Source organism: Rhododendron vialii, chromosome 6a (genome assembly GCF_030253575.1).
Source record: "Rhododendron vialii isolate Sample 1 chromosome 6a, ASM3025357v1".
NCBI lineage: Eukaryota > Viridiplantae > Streptophyta > Magnoliopsida > Ericales > Ericaceae > Rhododendron > Rhododendron vialii.
Genome location: NC_080562.1, coordinates 41,473,944 through 41,500,360, shown reverse-complemented (window position 1 = coordinate 41,500,360; position 26,417 = coordinate 41,473,944). Strand labels below are relative to the sequence as shown.

General features: G+C 38.8%; 3 protein-coding genes and 1 long non-coding RNA gene across 7 annotated transcripts; 3 read left to right on the top strand and 1 right to left on the bottom strand.

The window, feature by feature from the left end:
• Nucleotides 1-2,074: 2,074 nt before the first annotated feature.
• Nucleotides 2,075-15,394, top strand: LOC131329493 (alpha-1,3-arabinosyltransferase XAT3-like). Of its 3 annotated transcripts, none has more exons than XM_058362635.1 (3): nt 2,075-2,219; nt 2,369-2,470; nt 14,137-15,353. In XM_058362635.1, the coding sequence occupies exons 1-3, from the start codon at nt 2,105-2,107 to the stop codon at nt 15,300-15,302; spliced, it is 1,383 nt and encodes a 460-aa protein (XP_058218618.1). In that variant the 5' UTR covers nt 2,075-2,104; the 3' UTR covers nt 15,303-15,353. The 3 variants fall into 3 exon arrangements, with proteins under 3 accessions (XP_058218618.1, XP_058218617.1, XP_058218619.1); XM_058362634.1 differs by lacking the exon at nt 14,137-15,353 and adding an exon at nt 2,788-4,096; XM_058362636.1 differs by lacking the exons at nt 2,075-2,219; nt 2,369-2,470 and adding exons at nt 13,625-13,806; nt 13,925-14,002 and having other exon boundaries at nt 14,137-15,394.
• Nucleotides 5,313-7,972, top strand: LOC131329494 (alpha-1,3-arabinosyltransferase XAT3-like). The gene is made up of 3 exons (XM_058362637.1): nt 5,313-5,474; nt 6,070-6,153; nt 6,718-7,972. The coding sequence occupies exons 1-3, from the start codon at nt 5,339-5,341 to the stop codon at nt 7,884-7,886; spliced, it is 1,389 nt and encodes a 462-aa protein (XP_058218620.1). The 5' UTR covers nt 5,313-5,338; the 3' UTR covers nt 7,887-7,972.
• A 2,632-nt stretch (nt 15,395-18,026) lies between the features above and the next one.
• LOC131329496 (alpha-1,3-arabinosyltransferase XAT3-like) lies at nt 18,027-19,822 on the top strand. Its single transcript, XM_058362639.1, has 2 exons — nt 18,027-18,470; nt 18,613-19,822. The coding sequence occupies exons 1-2, from the start codon at nt 18,299-18,301 to the stop codon at nt 19,779-19,781; spliced, it is 1,341 nt and encodes a 446-aa protein (XP_058218622.1). The 5' UTR covers nt 18,027-18,298; the 3' UTR covers nt 19,782-19,822.
• A 1,093-nt stretch (nt 19,823-20,915) lies between these two features.
• Nucleotides 20,916-23,845, bottom strand: LOC131329497 (uncharacterized). 2 transcript variants are annotated; one of them, XR_009200777.1, is made up of 3 exons: nt 23,756-23,824; nt 22,791-22,901; nt 20,916-21,908 (listed from the first exon to the last, which is right to left on the bottom strand). It is a non-coding gene; the product is annotated as an uncharacterized LOC131329497 (long non-coding RNA). The 2 variants fall into 2 exon arrangements; XR_009200776.1 differs by having other exon boundaries at nt 22,791-23,845.
• Between the last annotated feature and the right edge of the window lie 2,572 nt (nt 23,846-26,417).

Below are 26,417 nucleotides of genomic sequence, written 5' to 3'. Positions count from 1 at the left end.
AAGTAAAAGTCGATTCGTCCTACCTTATCTCATGTTTTTAAAAATAAAAATAAAAAAGCAGCACAAACGAAGTCTTAAACTAGTAAAAAAACTAGAAACCAATTAAATGAAATTCAATCCAATCATAGAATTAAATTAAGCATGACGCAGCAAAACACAGGAAATCGTGAGAGAGAGAGAGAGAGAGAGAGAGAGAGAGAGAGGACCTCTGTAAATTGGATTATAGGTTAATCCGGTTTCCTTTTTCTTTTACCAAATAAATAGGTGATGAGGATTAAAATTTGACGAGTGCAACGGTCCATAAGAGAGGTGCATATGATACATCCCTTTTAGAGGTACGTGCCATAGCTTTCTCCAAAAAGTAGATGCTTGACGGATGACCCGTCACTAAGTAGGGTTAAACTAGTAAAAAGTAAATTGAGCTGCTCTGATCATTTGTGTGAAATTTCAAGATGGATCCCACATAATTTAGCGTGTAATTGGTGTACAGCAAATGATGGCTACCCATAGTTTTTTTTGCCACTCACCGTATGATTAAAAAGGGTTCTCCCACAAGTTGAGAAAAAATAGGCTTTATCAACTCCAAAAGTTTGTTGGGTGGAATCAGGACATCAAATAAAATTAAAACTTTGGCCCATCCAAGTTCGTTGTAGATAGTAAAGAAGTGGAAATCTAGCTTGCCGGATCCCTCTGAGAGAGAGTGCTTTTGACATTTGTCAACTTATGATGGCCATCGTAAAAAGGTTATGGGAGGGGTTGTAGTCTGTAGTGGTTTATTCGAAACCGTTGACAAGCTGGTCGGGACACCCTGCATTACCTGGAAAAGATTTTGATTACCAAAAGTTTGTCTAATGGGGAGAAATTTTTTTTGGTGCAAATTGGATATAGTCTACGTGGTACCCAGCAGCCCATCCGAGCTATCCAAATGCGTTTTGAACTGCCCAGATACGAGCAAAGGGGAAAGAGGAGAGAGACTACTCGGTTGAGTAGGAGATCGAGAGTGCTCAAAACACGTTTGGATGACTCGAATGAGCGCTGGATACCGTCACGTAGTACCCAATTTGCACCCAAAAAAATTGGGGAGAATTGTGAAATCAAGGAGGGAATGAGGCAAAAGTCGTTGCAAAATCTCCAACTCCACCCTCGCAAATTTCTCCCCCATTTTAAATTTAGTTTCTAATTTCTATGGTTCTTCACAATATTTATATATATATATATATATATACACACAGAAATAATGCAAACAAATTGGATCAAAATGTGTGACGGATGAGCCGTCAATACGCAGAGATTAAACTACTAAAAGTCAATTGATATCTATACACATGCACTAGTCACCTGACGATTAAAAATGGTTTCTCTCAGAAGTTGGGAAAAATATACATTACCAACTTCAAGAGTTGATTGCTTAGAAAGAAAAAATCAAAAAAAAAATTCAAGAGTAGTTGATTGAGTGAGATATTCATGACATCAAATGCAAAAACTTTATCCTTCAAACCGTTAGGTTCGACTCCAACCAACAAAAAAATAATAATCTTTCTCTTGAGGCAGCTAGCCGAAGATTTTTTTCGGTTGTTAACTTCAAAGCTTCATGATTAATCACCAAGAGGCCAACGGTATCAGGGATGCACTTAGGTGTGCAAGGAGGTTGGGCATTCAATTCCTCTTCCAAGGTACTGCTAATCTAACAATACTAACTTTTGCCGAGCAAAAAAAAAAAAAAAAACTTCATGATTAGTCGAGATGCACGTAAATTGAACCCAACACTTAGTTATTGTGAAAAACATGTATCAAAGAATAGCTGTAGATGTCACTATCAATAGCTAGATGAAATTGCCTTTCAAAAAAAAAAAGCCAGCTAGATGAAATTCTTCGGCTCAAGTTGTTCAATGGAATGAACTAATTGGAGGGGGGGAAACAATAAGAAAGGAACAAATCATGAGAGTAGGAAAAGGAGAATAAAAGAAAATGCAAAGTCTATTGCACAAAATTGACAATCCAACGGACAAGTACTCTTACATTGAGCACCTCAATGGTTGTTAATTGCTTAATTGTATATATTCTGCCTAAACTTGGAGCATCTTAATTTTCAGATTTTAGGAAGATGGAGAAGGCGCCAGGAAGTCTGGTTTTACGCGCAACTCCATTTATCGGCTTGCTCCTCCTCTGCTTGCTCTACACTGTCGACTTCGAGTTTAATGTGACTCCATCAGATCAATGTAAGCATCCTTCTTGAATTCAATAAATTTCCAAGCTTTTTCTAAATCGTAAGATTCAAAATGTTTCACGATTGTAATCCAAAGCCTATAACTCAAAATTTAAGATACGTAATCCAGAAATACTTGATTTCATTGCTTGGAAATGGCAGGGAACAAACTGAGAACGAACTGGAGCGGGAATAGCGTAGAAGGCGGGACTCAGATAAAAGATGAAGATCCCCTTTATCTTCTCTTGAAAAGACTAGTGGAAGGTTAATTTCTTCTTCTCCTTCACAGAATTTTGCATTTTCATTATGCAACATTAATTAGTTAAAGTCTATAACAATATTTATATGGGGAAAAGATCTCTAATCACATTATCCTTCGTCATTGGTTCACAAGTACCATATCGTATATACTTGATTAGACTTCTACTTGATTTACACAGTTAATCATATCATAAAAGATTATTTATAGTCACCCTTCTCTCAATTAATTTGCTTCAACACATGGATTCAACTAATACAAATAGGAGATAATACTCGTGTCTAATTTTATTTCTCCAATGGAAATGCATGCATGAATATAGGAGAAAGTCAAACTCAACTGGAAGCCACCGGATTTGCTTGCGATTCTAAGATTCACACTGAAGTTTGTGTGTCCAGTCGACCAGTAAGGATCGATACGCTTACAATGAAGGTTTATGCACCATTCAGTCAAGGCATGCCCCAGGCCAACCGTACAATCCATCCATATGCGAGAAAGGACGACAAGTCACTCATGAATACTTCGGTAACACCAGTCCAGATACTTCCAGCTGGAAATATCACCCTCTCTCCGCCTTGTCAGTATACCCACAATGTCACAGCCGTAATCTTCTCATCTGGTGGATTCGCAGGAAACATATTCCATGAATTCAATGAAGTAATCATTCCTTTGTTCCTCACTACTCGCCACTTCCAATCTCGCCTTCAATTTATTCTCACCGATTTCAGACCGGACTTTGTTGCTAAATATAAAAGAATTTTGTCCCATTTGTCTAGCTATGAAGTTATTAATCCGGCATCAAATGGAAGCATGCATTGCTTTCCTGGAGCAGTTGTCGGGCTTCACTTCCATGACCTTCTTGCCATATCAACCACTAACGTCCCAGAAGGTTACTCCATGCTTGATTTCAAGCAGTTTCTCAGAGAATCATACAACATTAAGATACAAGATTTGTCTCAGACAGAAAAACCAGTGTTGGTTCTTGTATCTCGTCAAGGATCAAGAATGTTTCTGAACGAGGATCAGATGGTAACCATGATGAGGGAATTGGGCTTCAGTGTTGTGGTCGCAAAGCCTGATATGATGGGCAATTTAGACGAGGTTGCAGAGATGTTGAACCCGTGCAGCGTACTGGTTGGGGCTCACGGTGCTGGGCTTACGAATCAAGTCTTCTTGCCCGAAGGGGCTGTCTTGGTGCAAGTGGTGGGGCTGGGCCTGGAATGGGTCTCAGACAACTACTTTGGAGGGCCAGGTATAGGGATGGGTCTAAATTACGTAGAGTACAAAATCGAACCAGAGGAAAGCTCTCTCATCTCTATTTATGGCAGAGATCACCCTGTCATTTTTGATCCCTCATCCATGTATTCGCAGGGGTACGAGGTTGGTAGGGCTTTGTACCTTATTGAGCAGAAATTTAATATTGATCTCGTGAGGTTTAGAAAGACTCTTGTCAAAGCACTTGGACTTCTCGGGCGCTCAGCTCCTTCGGTTTGAAATAAACTGTGTTTAGAGAAGATCATTCTTTCTAGCTAGGTTACATTGTGAAGATACAATTAAGAACGAAAGAGGTATTAATCTGTGTTGATGTTTGGAAGAGAAAGAAATGACATTTCTATATAAATTGCACTAAAGTCCTTCTCCGTATTGGTACTTGCTGGTACATGACAAAGGCTACGTTTTATTATTTTCGTATTAGTACTCTAAAAGCACGCACTGCGTACCGGAAGATTAAAAAAGGTTTCTCCCGCAAGTTGAGGAAAATATGCGTTTAACAACTCCAGAGAGTTGGTTGACTAGAATCACAGGTATATGACAGCAAATAAATAACCTCGTGCTTTGTTGCTAGTAGTATTATTTTGTGCGGGAGGGGAATGTTCAGCCTTCTGTTAAGAAAATAGAGTCACACATTGCTTGGGAGTGGAATGGGTGATCACTTAATAACATTTAGGACCTCTCCACTCATTGCCAATTGGTTTTGAGATGGATATAAAGTTTCTATATGGTATCAAAGCGGGGCCCGTTCCACCCCACATTTTATAAAATTCACAATCCACACCCCACGATAACAGACCAGCAAAAAGGCTGCACAATGATAGAACCCAAAAGTGGCCACACGTGACAGACCTCAAACGGGGCTGCACGTGAGGGAGATGTTAAGAAATAGAGTCTCACATTGCTTGGGAGTGGAATGAGTGATCACTTAATAATATTTGGGACCTCTCCACTCATTGCCAATTGACTTTGAGATAAATATAAAATTTATACACCTTCAAGTTTTTTGTAGATAAAGGAGTGGAAAAATCTTCCCAGATCCCTCCAAGAGAACTGCAATTCATATTAGTCAACTTAATTGTGGTGGCCGTGCATGGAAAGGGCTGTGGGAGAGGCCGTAGGGATAATTAGTTCGAGATGCGCGCAATCGATTGATTTGGAAGTGGGACAATATTTTCGGAACAAACAAAAAAGTGCTTACTGACACTAAAAAAGGAGGTCGGAGGGAGCAATATATGATTAATCAAGATAAGTGTAAGCTAATTAACACCAACACCCTGTCATTGTGAAAAGCATGTATCTTTCAATAGCTCAAAATGTCAAATACAAATTGATACAATTCTTCAGCACGAAGTTTTTCAATGAATTAAACTAATCGGATAGAGGGTAAACAATAAGAGAGGAACGAATCACGAGAATAAGAAAACCAGTGACCAGAATAAAAGAAAATGGAAAGCCTAATAATTAGCAATTATTTGACAATCCACTTGCAGAGCAAAAAAAAAAAAAAAATTATTTGACAATCCACCGCATAGTTACTCCAAAATTGAGCACCTCCATGGTTGTTCATTGCTTGTATATATTCTGCCAAAACTTTGAGCATGTATTCAGATTGTTGGAAGATGGAGAAGGTGCCAGGAAGTCTGGCTCTACGTGCAACTCCATTTATCTGCTTGCTTCTCCTCTCCTTACTCTGCACTGTCCAATTCGGATTTGATGCGACTCCGTCAGAACAATGTAAGTATTCTTATTGAATTCGATGAATTTCCATGCATGCTTTTCCTAAATCAGGGGGTGTAACCCATTCTTGAGTCCAAGAATTAGGGAATAGAATTGTAGTTTTCTTGATATAACCTAAAGGGAATGTGACAATTTCTCACCTAATTTCAAAGAATTCCAACTATAAAGGAGCTTAAGTATATTTGATGTAAATTAATAAGTTAGAAATTTTTTGCATGAAAAATTTATATATAGCCGGGCTATATACGATTTTCATAAAAAGCTAGGTTATATATGTGACCCAACGAATATTCACAACCAATCCTAGAAAAGGGCAAAAAGGTCAAAGAAAAAAAAGTCAAAATCTATTCTTTAGATGATACTCCAAACATTACTTAGGGAAAATCATTTCTGCAAGTACCATCCAAAAACTTTTATTTTATTAATATATTTGTGATTCAAAACCTAAAACTCACAATTCACACACACACACACACACACACACACACACACACAAAAGCAAAAGAAGTATTAGCGCCAAAATGCTCCTGTTTTATAGAAAAATTTCACACCCACCGTTGGCTTGGTTGATTTCATTGCTTGGAAATGGCAGGGAAGAAACTCAGAACGAACTGGGTCGGGAGTCGCATAAGAGATCAAGAACAACTGCAGTTTCTCTTGAAAAGACTAGTGCAAGGTTTCTTCTTCTTCTCCTCTTCTTCCTCTGAATTTTGCACTTTCATTATTCAACTTGTGAATGTCTATAATCATAGTTAGAGTATCTCCAACGCTTACTTATACTTTCACTCAAATTTGAGTAAAAATTTCATTTGATATAAAACATTCCACTGGGCAAATGCAAATCTAAGTACAAATTTGAGAAAAAGCTTCATTAATGGCATTATAATAAAATTGGGAGGAGAGAAAACGGATTGCAAAATATAAGTATATAGAAATCTAAGTCTAACTCAATTTGGTATAGGTTTGAGTAAAGGAGTGGATAGGCTTTTGGGGGTTTTACTCAAAAGTCGAGTTTGAGTATAACAAACGTTAAGGAATGAAGATGCTCTTACTTGGGACAAAAATCACTAATCGCGTGATCCTATCGTATTTGATTTAGACACTTGAGCAAATCATAAAAGATCAGTTTTTAGTCAACCTTTTCTCAATTTGCTTCAACACATGGGTTCGACGACCACAATCGGAGATAATACTCATGTCTAACTCTAATTCTTCAATGGAATTGCATGCTTACTTATAGGCGAAAATCAAACTCAACTGGAAGTCACCGGATTTGCTTGCCATTCTAACATTCACACTGAAGTTTGTGTGTCCAATAAACCAGTAAGAATTGATACGCTTACAATGAAGGTTTATGCACCATTCAGTCAAGATATGCCCCAAGCCAATCACACAATCCATCCGTATGCGAGAAAGGATGATAAGCCGCTCATGAGTAATTCAGTTACATCAGTCCAGATACTTCAGGAAAATATCACCCTCCCTCCAGCTTGTCGTTATTCCCACAATGTCCCAGCTGTAATCTTCTCATCTGGCGGATTCGCAAGAAACATATTCCATGAATTCAACGAAGTAATCATTCCTTTGTTCCTCACTAGTCGTCACCTCCAATCTCGCCTACAATTTATTGTCACCGATTTCAGATCTGAGTTTGTTGCAAGATATGATACAATTTTGTCCCATCTGTCTAGCTATGAAGTTATTGACCCGGCATCAAATGGAAGCATACATTGCTTTCCTGGAGCAGTTGTCGGGCTTCACTACCATGACAATCTTGCCATAACGACCACAGACGTCCCCGAAGGTTACTCCATGCTTGATTTCAAGCAGTTTCTCAGAGAATCATACAACCTAAAGATACGAGATTTGTCACAGATGGAAAAACCAGTGTTGGTTCTTATATCTCGACAAAAATCAAGAATATTTCTAAACGAAGATCAGATGTTGACAATGATGAGGGCATTGGGCTTTAGCGTTGTCATCGCAAAACCTGATATGATGGCCAATTTACACAAGTTTGCCAAGGTACTGAACTCGTGCAGCATACTTGTTGGAGCCCACGGTGCTGGGCTTACAAATGAAATCTTCTTGCCCGAAGGGGCTGTCATGGTGCAAGTGGTTGGGTTGGGCCTAGAGTGGGGTTCAACCACCTACTTTGGAGCGCCAGCAATAGCGATGGGTCTAAATTACGTAGAGTACAAAATCGAACCAGAAGAAAGCTCTCTCATCTCTCTTTATGGCAGAGATCACCCTGTCATTGTTGATCCGGCATCCGTATATTCGCAAGGGTATGAGATTGGTAGGGCTATGTACCTTATAAAGCAGAATTTTAATATTGATGTTGTGAGGTTTAGAAAGACTCTTGTCAAAGCACTTGAATTTCTTGGGCGCTCAGCTCCTTTGGTTTGAAGAAATAGTGTTTTGTGATGATATTTTCTAAGTTACATGTAACGATACAATTAAGAAAGAAAGAGGAATTTGTGTCATTTGGAAGAAAAAGAATTGGTGAAACACATCAATTTATAAATTGTACTATCGTTCTCCGTGTTGGGAAACATTTTTTTAGTCTGCTGTTCCGGGCCCCAAAGCTAACAACAGGGTAAAACTCCAGTGACAATGGCTATGTTCTACTATTTTTGTATAATGGTTGGTATCTTGCATGCAAACTATCTTTCGCGGGCTTGAGTGGCTCGTGATTGTCGGGGCATGGGGTGTCAACCTCGTTGAGATGTAAGATTTTTTCCATTGTGATGGCGTTCTGTGTTTGGGTCTTTTTTAATCTTTGCAACCACTTTCAATGATTAATCAATACTTTTTGCCGACCAAAAAACAATATTAAGGATTATGCATGTTGCATGGATGGCATTGTGTCACCGTCAGATGTAGCAGCATTGGCGCAGAGAGAGAGAGAGAGAGAGAGATTGCAGCTGTCGACTTTTATCCAGGGTAATACTATAGGAAAACAAACATGGAAATGGCTATGCCCAACGCCCCAGTTGATGAATTCATGAAGCCAGTACGGTTTCGTATCGGTGCAGGAAAAGAAGTGACATGACAGTACTCTGTTTCGTGGACGTGATGAAGAGGTAGAGGCTAAATATACCCATTGCAGCAGTAGTAAAGGCATGCAATGCCACGACTGCCTCTTCCTCCTCACTTATTTTCTATTTAATCTTGGCATCCTAAAAAACGCTAACAAGAGTTTGATCAATTAAATCTCAACCACAACTATTTATAAGTATTTATACTTAACTTTATTAACATATGATTTTACAATTCCTAAACAACATTTTGTCTCAAATGTTTTATGATTACACACTTCTCAACAACAATTCATAAAGACTTCGAAAGATTGATCCAAAAGCCATCATTAACAAAAGTAAGTAGTTAGTAACAACTCATGTACCATGTACTAATATTTTTCTTATTTCATTTCCAAAGTCCACATTTCTATGACACACCATTAACCATGTAATAAGCCTTTTCAGCATCCTTACATCCAAACTAAAATACTAACTTCAAATATGCTGCCTATGCAATCCCATTGAGGAAGGTTTACCTACAAAATCTGACATATTAAGTTGTGTGTACACCATAAACTCACCTCCTACTCATCTCTTAAAAACCACTTTTCAACAATCATAAACAACATATCCGTATTTGATTGTCCTTCTAATGTTTTCTGTTTTACTCTATTCATGCAAACCATTACTTCTCTAATCAACAACAGTGTCAAATAAAAAAAAAACACACACTTGCCAATTTGGATCTTTTCAAATTCAATTCGGGATTAGTTCAGTTAATCGCACCAGTACGTGTTCCTTCTATTCATTCAACTTCAATAAATGCTTGTATTGCATGATCTCTTTCGAGTTGGTCAGCAACATGAGTGCTAATATGGAAAAATGAACAGAAAATTTATTCATGAACCCCATCAATAACCTGATAAGCACACCAGGCAAAAAGCTACAGATGTACACATACATAAGATTTTCATGCACAAAATACAGAACAAGATTGGACATAATGGACAGATATATAGCTCATGTAGCCCTTTCGTTCTTTCTTTCTTCCTTTGTTTTGATTTTCGGATGAGTAAGCCCATTTTCTATGCTACACAAATAACTTTTTCGTACCTAATAAACAGTCACTAAGTGTTAGTATTTCACATTGAGTAGAACCCTATTTTCAGGGGTTCAACTAATCTAAACACACAGCCCTAAGTCAGCCGTGTTCAGCCACAAACCAACACAAATGTACAACACAGTCGTTCACCCACAAACCTAATCTAAGAGAGAGAGAGAGAGTTGTAGATCGTGGAGTTACACAGCAAAAAAGGACTTCACCCAAAACCCTAACTCACCCGAAACCCACAGCCACAGAATGCAGGAATGATAAACAACAAAAAACCCATCACGCACCTAGAATCTGAGCTAATCGAAGTCATACCTGACTACCTAAGTTAATCAAAGCTCCAAGTGGTTGCACGCACCTAGAATCTGAGCTAATCGAAGTCATACCAAATTGCCACAAAACCCTCTCTGCTCCTCGAACAACACCAGATTAGGGTTAGCGGCTGAAATAGGTTGCTAGGGGTAGGGAAAGTGGGAGAAGGAGGGGTGCAATCGTCAAATTTTAAGGGGGATTAAGGGGCATAACGTATGCCCTCCTCAAACCATGGCCAAAAATAACACCAGCGTATGCCCTCTCCTCCGGTCTTACCCAACGAATGGGATAACGAAGACCCCAGCCATTTTGCCTTCCCAAACGGGGGATTAGAAGTGGGGCCAAGTATAAAAGAGGGGTCTTAACATATCCCCACCTCTTCTACTCCATCCAAACAGGGCCTTAAAGGGAAAATGGTAAGCACACGTATGAATCAGACTACAATGAGCCAATTCCTTCTTATTGATTTTGCTTGAAAAGTTAAACCTGAAAAATACTGCAGCAAGGTAATACTGCAAATATTAGCTAATACAAATTAGGTCAGTTCAAATAGGATAATTCACACAAACTGCCGGCAGCAAATGATATTCATATTCAATGAAAATAATGTGTGGACAAAAGTAACATTAGGAAAAAATATTCCCCTGAAGAACTGCCTTTCAGCTCAGCATATGATCAAATTCACCAGCCTGTAGCCCAACCGGAAGTTGGTTGACGTTTTAAAGTAACCGATCAACAACCTACGCCATGGTTGGCAAGATAATTTTATGACATAGTTTTAAACAAAATGGGATAAGCAGCCAAATATGCGAAAATTGCAAATTCAACTCCCTTATTAAGTCCATGCTCCACGATTAATCCAGCTAGTGCACATAAACCGACCTAGAGAGGCAGGTAGAGTTTAGTTTGTAGATGTACATGCAATTTTTTAGCTCAATTTATTCACTTGATTAAACTAATCAGAGGAGGAAAAAAAAGAGAAGTATAAAGCATGAAGGCAGGAAAGAATGGACCGGTAGAAAGAAGGTCCAAGCCTAGCGAACTGATATTTACTTAATTTTTTCACAGACCACCTCCGTGGTGTTCCTAGCTTGTGTAAAATACAAACGCTTTGAACATGACTTCAGACCGGCGGAAGATGGAGACGAAGGTGCCAAGAAGTCTGGTTTTTCTTGCAACTTCATTAATCTGCTTCCTTCTTCTCTCCTTGCTCTACACCGTTGATTTTGGATGCAATGCAGTTATGCTTCTTGAATTCCATGAATTTGCAGACGTTGCCTTAATCAAATGTTCTAAAGAAAATCTTCTCAGCCATCATTGACTTCGGTGATTGCTTGGAAATCGTAGCCCTGCGGTTAAGCGCCAAAGAGAGGTTAGCCAAGGCATAGAAGATCAAGAGCACCTGAATTTTCTACTGAGAGGTTTCTTCTCCTCTTAATTTTTTGCACCAAAAAGAGGTTGCTAATTATCGCGCCTCTTGTAGACCACTAACTAGTAATTTTGTGGAGCCTAAAAACATGACTCAAAATGTTTAGCCCAAGTTACTAACTAGTACTAGTTTACAGGGTTGATTATAGATTTTTGTCTCTTTCTATATCTCCCGAGAATCCCGTTTTGACCAAGAATTACTCCTGGCCGCAAAGTTTTGAAAGCGTGATTACTATGCACGATGGTTTGTTGTTTTTGTACATGGTTTCCGCAATTGAGTTTTCAAGTGGGCCACTTTGGCTTATTGGATTGAATTGGGCTTTGTCTGCCTCTATTACCATTGATATAAAATCGGAAAAGAGCTTTTAGAAATCTTCCAATTGATCCAAAATATTTTTCTGCCAACCTCTTGGACATTTTGGGTGAGTCACTAAGTTTACGTTATATATATTTTTTCTTACATTTAAGTTTCATTTTTTGGATTGATCATCCATCTCGATGAGACTAAAAGTAAAAAATTGTGATTAAAGACAAGAAAAAATACTTAACAATTGTTTTTTTTTATCTATATATAGTACCGTCTTATATGTATTTTTTCAATTTCTGTCCATATTTGTTTATTTTTTCGATTTCTCCAGTCGAACGAATAATTTATCCCAACAATTACAATTTCTCCTAGCCACAAAGAATTATCCATGGCCGCAAAGAATTACTTTTGGCCACGTAAAATTACTCCTGGCCGCAAAGAATTACTCTTGGCCGCATTGAATTACTCGTGGCCATGAAGAATTACTCTTGGCCGTAAAGAATTACTCTTGGCCGCATTGAATAACTTTTAGCCGCATAGAACTACTCCTGGCCGCGAAGAATTACTACTGGCCGCAAAAAATTACCCGTGACCATACTCATAGGCTCATAGCCACAAAAAATTACTCATAACAGCAAAGGATTACTCGTGGCCCGAAAAATTACTCTTGATCGCCAAGAAATGTTAAGCCCAATTTCTGAAAGGGTGTTACGTGCACCAATCACGCGATACTGTATGCCATTCGGTCACTGCAACCACCTTATCCTTAAATTGATATCAACAGTTAATCATGTCAGAAAAGCTCATTTGTAATCATCCTTCTGTAAATTTTCTTAAAACATGGCTCCAAGCAATGGAAATCTTACATTCCACAAATCTCTATTTTTGTTTCTCAACGAGATTGGATGCAAAATTCATAGAGGAGAAAATCCAACCCAAATTGAAACTACTTGATTTGCTTGCCATACTGAGCTTCAGAATCAAGTTAATTTGTGTTGCCAATAGACCAATAAAAATTGATACGTGTACACCAAACGTTTAAGCACCATTCAGTCTAGCTAGGTAAGCCCAAAGCCAGTCGCATAACCTGTCCACATGCGCGATGCGATGATAGTAAAGTTTAGGAAAGCCATCAGTCCATCTGAGCAAATTCCGTCGCCAATTCGACGGATTGTGACGGTAGGTGCCGAATTTAACAATGTTAGTAAAGTTTAAGAGCCTAATTGAAATGTAGTAACGTTCGAGTGTTTATGAGACATCGGGGTCGGGGATCTGGATCGCTTAGAAATTAATCGGGCATTTCATATTAGTCAACTTACGATGGCCCAAAGCACAATGGGAAATCACCCCCGCAAATCTCTCCCCCCCTTTTAAATTTAGCTTCTAGGGTTCTTCACAGTATTATATAAACACAAAACTATCTGTTCCCCGGTAAATCTATGGTAACGATGCCGAGAAAAATGGATCTCCGACGGATGCGCTGTCCCTAAGCAGATTAAACTATTGCTCCTAACAGTCAATTGATATGCAGTATAAGAATTCCCTGCACACCACCAGATTAAAAAAATGTTTCTCTAGAAATTGAAAAAATATATGTTTTTAACAACTCCAAGGATGGGTCAAATGTGATCATGATAGTAATAAAATCTCGAGGCAATTGAAGGTGGTTGGTTCCGTCGTTGACTTCAAGTCTTCACAATAAGTCAGGTGCTCGTAAACGGACCCCAGCACTCTGTTATGATCATGAATAACATCTAGTGTGTGTGTGTGTGCGCGTTGCAATTCTTTCGCTCAAGTTGTTCAATTTATATTATTAACCGAATCGCAGAAGGAGAAAAATAATAAGAGAGGAAGAATCCTTCGGAGAACGTGGACCAGAATAATAGAAAATGCGAAGTACTCTAATTAACAAAAGAATACCCAGGCCAACGCATACTTAGATCTTGCTTACATTGAGCACCTCCATGGTTGTTCATTCTTTTGTAAGTTAATTGTAAAAACTTTGAGTTGGGTTTTCAGATTGTTGGAAGATGAAGAAGGTGCCAAGAAGTCTGGTTTTACGCACAAGTGCTCCATTTTTCTGCTTGCTCTTCCTCACCGCGCTCTACACTTTCGATATCGGATCACACGTAGTTCCATCAAAGCCATGTAATTATGCTTCTTGAATTCGAAGATAATTTGCAAGCTTCTCCTAAGTCAATGTTTTATAGATCGAAATTTCTCACCCACCATTTACTTGGTTGATATTATTGCATGGAAATGGCAGGGAAGAAAACGCATCCAGTCGAGAGTCGCATACAAGATCAACATCACCTAGATCTTGCATTGGGAAGACTACTGGAAGGTACCTTCTTCTCTTTTGACTTCCGCATTTTCGTTACACAACATTACGGAAAGTCTTTAATCATTTGCTCACTAATACCGCATCGTATTCACGTCTAATTTGTTTCTCCAACCGAATTGCATGAATGCATACAGGAGAAAATCAAACTCAACTGGAAGCCACCGGATTTGCTTGTCATTCTGACATTAAAACTGAAGTTTGTGTATCCAACAGACCAGTAAGGATAGATACGAGTACAATGATGATTTATGCACCATTCAGTCAAGGTATGCCCCAAGCCAATCGCACAATGAATCCATATGCGAGGAAGGATGATAACGTGGCGATGGAACTAGTCTCACCAATCCAGATACTTCTGGGTAACATCACCGCCCCTCCCGCTTGTCGTTATAACCACAACGTCCCAGTTCTAGTCTTTTCATTGGGCGGATTCACAGGGAACATGTTCCATGAATTCAATGAAGTAATTATTCCTTTGTTCCTCACTAGTCGCCACTTCCAATCTCGACTACGCTTTATTATCACCGATTATAGTCCTTCATTTGTTGATAAATTTGACAAAATAATATCCCATTTGTCTAGCTATGAAGTTATTAATTCGACAGAAAATGGAAACGTGCATTGCTTTCCTGGAGTAGTTGTCGGGCTTCATTACCATGACAATCTCGCCATAAACACCACGGTCATCCCAGAAGGTTACTCCATGCTTGGTTTCAAGCAGTTTCTCAGAGAGTCTTACAATCTAAAGATACGAGATTTGTCACAGAAGGAAAAACCGGCACTCTTACTTATATCTCGCCAAAAATCAAGAGTGTTCCTGAACGAAGATCAAATGGTGACCATGATGGAGGCATTGGGCTTCAGAGTAGTCATCGCAAAGCCTGATATGATGGCCAATACAGAAAAATTTGCGAAGATAGTAAACTCGTGCAGCGTAATGGTTGGGGCACACGGTGCTGGGCTTACAAATATCGTCTTCTTGCCCCCAGGGGCTGTCCTAGTGCAAGTGGTCGGGCTGGCCCTAGAATGGGCCTCAAGCTACTACTTCGGCACGCCAGCTATAGGAATGGGTCTGAATTACATAGAGTACAAAATTGAACCAGAGGAAAGCTCTCTCATCTCTGTCTATGGCAGAGATCACCCTGTCGTTGTTGATCCGGCATCCGTAAAGTCGCAAGGGTATCAGGTTGAAAGGGCTGTGTATCTTATAGAACAGAGTTTTAATATTGACGTTGTGAGGTTAAATAAGACTCTTGTCCAAGCACTTGGACTTGTTGGCCGCTCAGCTCCTTTGGGTTGAAGAAATAATTTTCTATTTTTTTGAAATGATTCTTTATATCAACTTGTGAAGATACAGTTGAGACATAAAGAGGAATCTATACCTTTTGTTTCTATCTTGTTTGCTGCAACGTTTGACGGGGTTTTGGGTTCAGAGTTGGTTCCTTTACAAGAAATGCCGCATTTCTTAGTGTGCGATGAACGCGCGCTATCAAAAGTAATAGATATATAGCATTCATTGCATGCTTTAATGCTTGGTTGTATTATCCCATATCTGCTCTTTTTTAGCACCACGTAGTTGCAATACATTTTACAAAATAGTTATTAAATTTGCCCATTTTTTGGAACCCTAAATATATATTCGCCATTGTATTATGCAAATAGATATAAAATTAGTAGAAAAATGTTAGATCCAATTTTGAAAGGCCAAAAAAATAATAGTAAAAGATGTAATTTTTTAAAGTTTGTGGGTTAGATTTTGTAATAAATAGTATTTTTGTCTTAACCTCCTTAAAGAATACAAACTCTGGCCCTCAGTTTTCCTTTTTTACAACGTTCCAAGCATCCAAGCCCTCGCCCCACCCTTATTTCGAATCGACGAACAATCCCAAGGCATGGTGACCATTCTGATATTGATGGGAGGAATTTGTTTTTGAAAGTCATGATGGACATTTTAGCAAAAGAAGCAACAAAGCAAAAGGAAGTGCTCAATTGTTTGAAGCAAATGAGTGATTGTTTTCCAAATACTTGGATTGCTTACAGAACATTGTTGACCATACCAGTAAACAGTTGCCTCCGGAGAAAGAAGCTTTTCGAAGTTAAAGTTCATCAAATCTTACCTTCGGTCTATCACGGCGTAAGAAATGTTGAATGGATTAGCTATGCTCTCCATTGAAATAGATATGGTGGCTAAACTTGATTGTGAGAGCTTAATTACTGCTTTTTGCCCCAAAAAATGCAAGAAAAGTGATGTTTGAGTTGTACATTTCAAACTAATTATGGAATGATTATCAAACTTACTCCCTCTTTTGTCTCTTAGCTATATAAAAATATAATATTCTTCTTAAATGTGTCAAAGAGTGAGATTATTAAAGGACAATGCTGTAACTTCACATGAATAAAGACAAAATGGGGAGTGCAGTTATAAAACAAATGAGTGCGAAAATCACTCTCCATTGACATATAGAGGCATTGATAGATACTTTTTTTTGATAGACGTGTCGATACATATTGTTCACGATAACAAGGTGTTGGGGTTAGCTTACTCACATCTCGCCTTGAATTAAACAACCATATATCGGACAAAATTTAGTCTGCCTCGAGAGTTTTATTACTATTAATATTTTTTGTTTGTGGGAGTCGAGCCCGCATGTTTAAATGAAAAAGTTAATTTTTTTAATGTTATTATCCAAATTAATTAATCAACCAACTCTTGGAGTTGTTAAAGCATTTTTTTTGCCAACTTCTGATAGAAACCTTTTTCAATCAGCATAGTGAAGGCGGGAAATAATGGACCAGAAGAACAAAGAAGGTCGTCTAAGTCTAAAGAACAAATTTGACTACCCAACTGATCTTTACTAAAAAAAATTCACAGAGCACCTCTGTGGTGGTCCTAGTGTTAGGACCGTGAGGGACACCACACACGCGAACCCACACAATGATTTCAGAGAAAAAACTCCCTTTGATTATATATTCACACAATATACACAAAGATGAAAAAACTCTCTGAGAACCACACGCCGGTTCCTCTCCGGGAGGCCACAACTCGGCCCCCCACGCTCGCCTCACCCTCTCCCTCACATTATGTCACACCCTAAACCTAATAGGGTTTACAACTATATATAAGGAACTCCAAGGGTAAATACGCTCAATACCAAACACTAAGGGTGTTACACAAAATAACTCCACCACTATGAGTGGACCCCAACACCTAGCTTGTGTAAAAATACAAACGCTTTGAACATGACTTCAGACTTGCGCCGGAAGATGGAGACGAAGGTGCCAAGAAGTCTGGTTTTTCTTGCAACTTCATTAATCTGCTTGCTTCTTCTCTCCTTGCTCTACACCGTCGATTTCGGATGCGATGTAGTTCCATCAGATCAATTAATGTAATTATGCTTCTTCACATCCTTGAATTAACTAACTGGGACTAGCTCATTTGGCCATAACTCTTGCATCTTACTGGAAGGTCAGAAGTTGGTGATTTGATTGCTTGGAAATCGTACGTAGCCCTACGGTTAAGAACCAATGATACGATACCGCCTATGGATAGAAGTCGGAGCTCACGTGGATCACGTGGGTAGTTGGTTACTTTGGAGGAGTTAAGGACAAATCAGCTGAAGCTAAGCTAAGTGACAGTTGGGATTAATTAATTTAGTTAACGTGACAATCTTGCCAGATCGATTAGAAATCGTGCAATTTCATATTAGTCAACTCTTGATGGCCCAAAGCACAATGGGAAATCACCCCCATCAAATTTCTCCCCCCTTTCTAAATTCAGTTTCTAGGGTTCTTCACAGTATATATTTTATAAACACAAAACTATATATCTGTTCCCCTGTAAATGTTTGGTAACAATGCCACGGAAAATAGATCTCCGACGGATGCGCTGTCACTAAGCAGATCAAGCTATTCAAAGTCAATTGAGATATGTATGAGATTGCCAGATTCAAAAAATTGTTTTTCTAGAAATTGAAAAAATATATATATATAATGTTGGAAGGATTGGTTTCGAGTACTGTACCAGAATAATAGAAAATGCGTAAGTACTGTAATGAACAAATTAAATAAACAACCCAACGCATACTTAGATCTTGCATTGAGCACCTCCATGGTGGTTCATTCTTCTGCAAGTTCATTGTAAAAACTTTTGAGTTGGTTTTTCAGATTGTTGGAAGATGGAGAAGGCGCCGAGAAGTCTGGTTTTACGCGCAACGCCGTTTTTCTGCTTGCTTCTCCTCTCCTTGCTCTACACCGTCGAAATCAGATCACGTCAAGTCCCGTCAAATCAATGTAATTATGCTTCTGCAAGCTTCTCCTGAGTCAATGTTTTATAGAGAAATTTCTCACCCACCACTGACTTGGTCGATATTATTGCATGGAAAATTGGCAGGGAAGACAACGTATCCAGTCGAGAGTCGCATACAAGATCAACATCACCTAGATCTCGTATTGGAAAGACTACTGGAAGGTACCTTCTCCTTTTTTCGACTTCCGCATTTTCGTTATACAACATTACGGGAAAGTCTTTAATCATCCGCGCGCTCACTAATCCCACATCGTATTCACGTCTAATTTGTTTCTCCAACCGAATTGCATGAATGCATATACAGGAGATAGTCAAATTCTACTGGAAGCCAACGGATTTGCTTGTCATTCTGACATTCACACTGAAGTTTGTGTGTCCAATAGACCAGTAAAGATAGATACAAGTACAATGACGGTTTATGCACCGTTCAGTGAAGGTATGATTGGGGCCAGTCACACAATGAGTCCATATGCGAGGAAGGACGATGAGGTGGCGATGTCACGAGTCTCACCGGTCCAAATACTTCAGGGTAGCATCATTGCCCCTCCAGCTTGTCGTTATAACCACGACGTCCCAGCTGTAGTCTTTTCATCTGGCGGATTCGCAGGCATGTTCCATGAATTCAATGAAGTAATTATTCCTTTGTTCCTCACTACTCGCCACTTCCAATCTCGACTAAGCTTTATTGTCAACGATTATAGGCCTTCGCTCGTTGATAAATTTGATAAGATAATATCCCATTTGTCTAGCTATGAAGTTATTAATCCGACAGAAAATGGAAATGTGCATTGCTTTCCCGGAGTAGTCGTTGGGCTTCATTTCCACGACAATCTTGCCATAAACACCACGGTCGTCCCAGAAGGTTACTCCATGCTCGATTTCAAGCAATTTCTCAGAGATTCTTACAATCTAAAGATACAAGAATTGTCACAGACACAAACGGAAAAACCGAGGTTGATACTTGTATCTCGCGAAAAATCAAGAGCCTTTCTGAACGAACATGAGATGGTGACCATGATGAGGGCATTGGGCTTCCGAGTTGTCATCGCAAAGCCTCATATGATGGCCAATACAGAAAATTTCGCAAAGATCGTAAACTCGTGTAGCGTAATGGTTGGCGCCCATGGTGCTGGGCTTACAAATATTGTCTTCTTGCCCGAAGGGGCTGTCCTAGTGCAAGTGGTCGGGCTGGCCCTAGAATGGCCCTCAACCCACTACTTCGGCACGCCAGCTACCGGAATGGGTTTGAATTACATAGAGTACAAAATTGAACCAGAGGAAAGCTCTCTTATCTCACATTATGGCAGAGATCACCCTGTCATTGCTGATCCAGCGTCAATAAACGCAAAAGGATATCAGTTTTATAGAGCTGCGTACCTTATAGAACAGAGTTTTAATATTGATGTTGTGAGGTTTAACAAGACTCTTGTCCAAGCACTTGGACTTGTTCGCCGCTCGGCTCCTTTGGGTTGAAGAAACAAAGAAGAATCTACCTTTGGTTTCTGTCTTGTTTGGTGCAACATTTGATGTTTTTGGTGCATAGTTGGTTCCAATACCAGAATTGCCGCATTTCATAGTGTGCGACGAATGCTATCGAAAGTAATAGATATATAGCATTTAGCATTTAGAAAAACGCTAACTTAGCCCACGTTATTAAAAGTCTCACCCCTTTTCATAGCAGTCATTGGACGCTATCGTGTGGGGTTCTATTATAGCCTTCGTCGCACGCTATCTATTGGGTTCTATTATAGCCTTCATCCTATGCTATCTACCGGGTTATATTATAGCATTCATCGCATGCTATATGCTTTGTAATATTATCCCATATCTTTTTTTCGGTCAAACGGAAATTATATTATCCCATATCCGCTCCTTTCATGGCAGTACGTAGTTGCAATACATTTTCAAAATAGTGATTAAATTTAATTCAACATTAAATTGAAATACAATGAAAACTATCAATATATCAACAAACTTTCAAAAACAAGAAAGTTAAGTACTTAACACAGCTTGTTCAACATCTATTATGAACCAATTGATTGGCATGTCTGATAACAGAATGCTTTCTCCCAAAACTGTTTTGCTTGCATGTGTTAGCAATTCGGAGGGGGAAATAACGTTTTTGTTTTTGGTACCCGCAAAAGTTAGTATTGTTAGAATAGTTAGATTAACGCGTTTGAGATGGAATTGAACTCCTGACTTCCTTCCTCATAGCACTTAAGTGCACCCCTCGATCTTGCTTTGGACAAGTTCCATATTTAATTGATGGGAAATAGACTGACGGGAAGAAAGACAGGAGGAAAATCATTATCTTAAGCACCGATCTGGCAATTTATCTTGCTGCTATTGTACTTGGTTTCCCCTACATGGTGTAGTGCGGCCGATCCGGCCGTCCATCTCAGCACGGACGGCTCGGATTTAATCCGAACTCTTACAAATCCTAGCCGTCCATTGTTTGGATGAAAATCCAAGCCGTTCATTGCTAAGATGGACGGCCGGATTGGCCGCACTACACGTGTAGTGGAAGGGTTGGACTACAGCACCCCCGGGTATATATATCCATAAACGTAAACATAAGTAAAAGAGGAAAAAAGGTAGAAAAAAGGCTGTCAAATTTATTGTGGTTGCATTATACTGATCTAAAGATGAGTGATAAGGATCAATGAACCTTACTCCCTAAGCTAAATACATCTGAATAAATGGACTTTTCTCTACCACAAGTTGGTTAGCTCTTGTCGCTCATGAGCAATTCTAGAATGCTGCTAAAGATTGCTAATTACATCTTAATACATGGCCTTTTCTCTAGCAAATATTGGTTAGCTCTTGTTGAAGAAACTCTAGAATGTTGCTGCAGCACCCAATCATGGCATGCCACATAGATCAACGGGTAATTTTTTTCAATCGACGTAGATAGAGATAGTTGCTAAAATGACTAAAGTATCCCTTCAAAGTTCAAACCCATTCCTAAAGAATAATGCACCACACTTTTTGAGCTTCCATTGTCACCAACCTGCACAAAAATCCTACTCTTCTTTGATATCTCTGACCCAACCATGCAGAAAAGATGCCTTATTACTGTTAAATTGTGGTCACCTATTGGTGCACCAACATGTATGCTAAACTGTCACCCAAATTTCCTAGGCGGCTGGACTATATGGCTCCACGTGTTGCCTGCATTGTGTCTCGCACGCCCTTCAAGTTACACTCCACACTTCCCATGTGGCTAGCTTGAGCCAACATGAACCTAACACCTTCCCTTCCACTGATATAAGCATTGGTTTTACCTCCAAGCCATGCTCAGTCCAAACAACAAAGACCTTAGAACAACACCACAAGTCCCACTTTTCTTTTCTTCAACAAAATTTCCCTAGAAAGAAAATGTCTCCCATTTCAAAAGCCATTGTGTCATGGTCCTCAACTCCTCCTGGACATGTTGCAAGAAGAATCCAGATGGTGATGAAGGATACTATCCTGCCCTGTCAACAGGCATGGAAGGAGATGGCGATGATGATGACAATGATGACGGAGACTATGACTATGCCCCTGCAGCTTCCACTGAGGATGACGATGATAATGATAGTGGATTTGACTCTACTCTAGCTGCATAAGTGGATGGTCGACTATTAGTACTAGTATTTATTCGATGAGGTGACTACAAAAAAGCTGTTTCTGACTTCTAACCCTTTTCCTGGGGTTCTTTTTCCATGAGCCCAAAACTTTCTTTAGCTATGCAGGATGTGAGGCACATATATTAGTAGCTTGAGGTCTTGCTAATGCTGATGATGAACGCCGATATAGTAGGAACGAAAGGAGATGATGTATTAATCAACTTCATGTCATCTTACAAATCATCATACAAACCATGACATAATGCAAGTCCTGTGGTTTTATGTTTTTTCGATATAATAATCTCAGTAAAATAATAAGTTCCTACTTGGAGAAATGATTATAATTGAAATGCATGATATGTCGATAATGGCATTGTAGTGCTACGTGATAGATACTGGACCATTTTGGAGAATGGTTGTTGTTTATTAAATTTCATGGGAAAGTTTCTAGGTACTAACAATAGGGGAGTTAAGTGCTCTGATGGGGTCCAATGAATTACGCTGATGGTGAAATTAAGTGCTCTGATGGGGTCCAATGAATTACACAATGTTAAGTGCTCTGATGGTGAAATGAAGGCTTCAGAACTGTATCATCTATGTTATCAATTGAATATCTCACCGCAGATTTCACCACAGTTCGATTGAAAGCTCAAGCCACTTCAACTTTCAGTGCACGAATTTAGCACACAGTTCCTTTACCAAACTATTGCTCAACTTACAGATCTTGAACTTATGCAGGATTCATCAGGCTCATAGATCATAAACAGATATCATATTCACTACTTCTTCTTTTTTTATAAGTATATCACATTCACTACTTATGCAGCTGTGTTTTGTTATATATGAGAATGAGAAATCATTGGAGCCTACATACCTTGATTCCAACCATAAGGGTTCAAATAAAGAGTCTTCTCGTCTTTCTCAATGTGAAAAGGTCCTCCAGGTTCTTCAGCCATCCCATAAGCAATTGATGAACATCCAGGCCCTAAAGAAACATCCACGGGATAACCAAACTATTTTTGTAAAAAAAAGTACTCTCTTGATTGCCAACAGGAATGGAAGAGAAGATCAAAAAATGTAAACCACCACCCATCTGATCAAATAAGTTACGTGGACATACTAAGATGTTATAGGTGGACAGAATAGATACGAGTTTATGAATATGTGAGCACTATATCCAAAATATCTGCAACAGGCCTTGTTCTCACTTAGTTATATTATTTCCAGAACTTAAGAGACATTTGTGGCCTGGTGCTTGTATAAAAGTTGTCTGTGAGGTGAATAAGCAAATTGGTTCAATGAAGTTGAACTTATTACACTACGTAAAGTTCTTTATCAAAAGAACACGATAACACATCTCATGAATGCATGCTTTTCGCTGATTGATGGCAAAATGGAAAATTTCTTAAGCCAGAGTAGGCGAGCACATACAACTACTTTCAGGAAAAAATTTGGACAAACCCAGGATTGGGGTGATTAACGAGCTGATTGAGCCAAGCAAGAGGTTGATCAAGTTGGGTTTGAAAGCTTAACTTCGAAAATGTGTTCTAAACTTAGCTTGTTTATGAGACCAGCCGATCTCAAAGAATTAGGGGTGATAAATGAGCCGAGTAGTAACTTATTCGAGCTCAGTTTGAAACTCTAAGGAGCTTTCAAAAGGCTTTACTCTCCCACTTTTCTTCTGTAACTTTTAGTTAAATTAATTAACAATTGCCTCAATTTAAACACGCAATGGAGCAAGAAATTCCCACATAAACACAATTTTTGTCAAACAAGGAATGGAGCAGAGAGAAGTTTGCCGAGAACAATGAAATCTATACAAAATTGAAATGAGCTTACTGGTTACGATTTAGGGTTTGAAGGATGGAAGATTAAATAAAGCCTGACCCTTCGCCGGGGACGTTTCCTTCGTCGGTCGGAGTGAATTTACTCTTTGGGTGTGTTTGATAGCAGATTTTATTTGGAGGGGATTGGTAATGAGGTGGGATTAGGATAGGGATTGGTAAAGAGATGGAATTGATAAGGAGATGGGATTGGTAATGAGTATGTTTGTTTTGCACCGGATTAAACGATAGGAGTATTATCTACCATGTTTGTTTTACATGGGATAGGATTGAATTAAAATGCCTATTTCCATTTTTACCCTTATGCAAAATTGTGACGTCCCACTTTTTCAATAAAAAAAATTAATAATAATAATATTTTTTGATGCAAATAATTAAATCTTTTATTTTTCTTTTCAAACTTTTTGCTAAAAAATATATATATATGATGGGCTGCTTATTTTTGGCATCAGTTACACGTATCGCTTAAAATCCTAAGTTTGGTTAAACTCGGAATGGGTCCCCGCAAGTGATTAGTTAACGTAAAGAATAATTTTGGGTTGATTGTGTAATTAGACAAGATAAGTTTTACGTTTTAACGTGGGCAGTTTATTAGGATGAGGAAACGTTTGAGCAGTAGGATTATTTTATTTCATACGTAAGAGAGAGCGCGCCCTATATTCTTATATACATATACAAAACTAGGGTTATTTTATTCCAAGCAGTGAGATTAACCAGAGAGCTGCGGCAGTCGGGTTCTACTTGGCTTCCAGAAGTGGTAATTCTTTTCTATTGATCCCTTTTTCTTCTTATCTTTATAGGTTGATTTGGGAACCAGTTTAATTAGTTGGGTTGTTGTTTGGTGGTGCCGAGTGAGCGGAGGAAAGAGAAAGATGGGCGGCAATGGTGATCAGTTTGTGCGTGCATGTGGTGCTGGTTGTAGTGTGTGTCGTGTTATACTCCTAGAATGTTAAAGGATGGAATCGGATGGTGGACATAGGTGAATTAGTTCTAGGTTTGGGAATAGCTGTTTAGTTACGTACTAAGTTAATGCTAATAAGTATTTTATATTACCAAATAGTTTTAGCAGTGGTCTGTTCTAATAGCTATCATGTAAATTAATTATCATTTTGTACATCTTTAATTCAGATTAGGTGGTTCATGCACTTGCGTTGCACATCGTGATATCATCGTTTTCGACCGAGGTGAGTGGTTAAGCATGTGATCCCTTCTTTTGGAATCCTCTTGAGCCTATCGATTCTTTACAGTTCGTTATTGGTTGTGATTCGATGATAATTATTCCTATTCGTTGCTCTCATAATTATTGGCAATTGACGTATCCTTTGGCATACAAGGTTCATTGATAAAAATTAATAGGATTGTTGGATTGCCCATATTTTTCTTGTTGCTCCATAATATTATTGTGACTCTGCAACGGCACGGAGAATAATCCTGGTGCAGGTGCCTTCGGCTCGCCGTTGTTCTATTTGTGTTTGGGACCATAGATTGTGTTGATATTTATTAAAGTCCAAGGAAAAGACCCGTGAGATATCGTGGTGACTTTGGCCACTAGGGAAAAGACTTGTGAAATACCCTGTGACTCTAGTGCTCAACGGATAGGGAAAAGACTTGTGAAATACCCTGTGACCCTATTCCGGATCGGCTTAGGGAAAAGGTCCCAGGCGCCATCCTGTGGTGACTCTAAGTACGGTGTTGGATCCAACGGGCTAAGCCCTGAGAAAATATTTGGCAGTTGATGATTTAGTAATTGGTACTTGGTAATTGGTGATTATGGTTCCTACTTTGGTTTAGACTCCCGTTTATTGTTGTTCATCTTTTGGATATTATTGGACTCATTGTTTGGTATAATTATTTTGGTGATTCGAGGATTGTTCATAGTATTCATTAATCTGTTATTCAACTGGTAAATACTCTTTGTTGAGCTGTTGATTAGTATTTGGTTTGCTGTTAGTATTCGTTGAACCATCTATCTCCTTTATTAATTTGAAACCACTTCTTGGAATCCTCATTATCGTTCGTTCAAAAGTATGCCACTTTGTATTATCACCCTTAGCATGCTTAACTATTCACTGAGCTCGTCAGCTGACGGATTTATTCCACATTATTTTTCAGGTTAGTTCATGGAGCATTAGAGTGGACTCTGTGGCGTTGTCGGGACCTTGTGTTTGGACCTCTAGGGCGTTTGCATTTTTATTTCTTTTATCGTGTCAAACCGCTTCCGCACTTTTATTTATTAGCTTCAGCACTTTTATTAATTGGCAGTTCGTTGTGGAATTTGGAGATTTAAAAATATCAAATATTGTGTCGTTTGCTATGGAAAAATATTGGTTTGGAATAGCGCATTTTATTGTAATAAAAAAATCCAGCTTTTCTTTGTTTGTTTCAAGTTGGTAAAATATTTTATTGAGGCTTCGTATTCCATGATTGTTACATAGTTCACGGCCGGTCATGCTTCCGGATTTGGGGCATGACAAAAATAGTAAAAAAAATGAAGCAAAATTTAACTCTTCTATTTTTCCATGTGTGGCTGTTATATAACTATTACAAAAATAAAAATATTACAAAATTTAACTCTTCTATTTTGCAATCACAGAAACGGAACAAAACCATGCACTAGCAATCAATAACTGGTATCCGAAGTATACAGGGGGATTTTG

What these genes read in the sequence shown, in the direction of transcription:
- LOC131329493 (XM_058362634.1), top strand. Translation starts at nt 2,105, where the DNA reads ATGGAGAAGGCGCCAGGAAGTCTGGTTTTACGCGCAACTCCATTTATC. An exon ending in TGTGACTCCATCAGATCAAT is followed by an intron (nt 2,220 to 2,368) that starts GTAAGCATCCTT and finishes TGGAAATGGCAG; the next exon opens with GGAACAAACTGAGAACGAAC. An exon ending in CTTGAAAAGACTAGTGGAAG is followed by an intron (nt 2,471 to 2,787) that starts GTTAATTTCTTC and finishes GCATGAATATAG; the next exon opens with GAGAAAGTCAAACTCAACTG.
- LOC131329494 (XM_058362637.1), top strand. Translation starts at nt 5,339, where the DNA reads ATGTATTCAGATTGTTGGAAGATGGAGAAGGTGCCAGGAAGTCTGGCT. An exon ending in TGCGACTCCGTCAGAACAAT is followed by an intron (nt 5,475 to 6,069) that starts GTAAGTATTCTT and finishes TGGAAATGGCAG; the next exon opens with GGAAGAAACTCAGAACGAAC. An exon ending in CTTGAAAAGACTAGTGCAAG is followed by an intron (nt 6,154 to 6,717) that starts GTTTCTTCTTCT and finishes GCTTACTTATAG; the next exon opens with GCGAAAATCAAACTCAACTG.
- LOC131329496 (XM_058362639.1), top strand. Translation starts at nt 18,299, where the DNA reads ATGCTTCTGCAAGCTTCTCCTGAGTCAATGTTTTATAGAGAAATTTCT. An exon ending in ATTGGAAAGACTACTGGAAG is followed by an intron (nt 18,471 to 18,612) that starts GTACCTTCTCCT and finishes ATGCATATACAG; the next exon opens with GAGATAGTCAAATTCTACTG.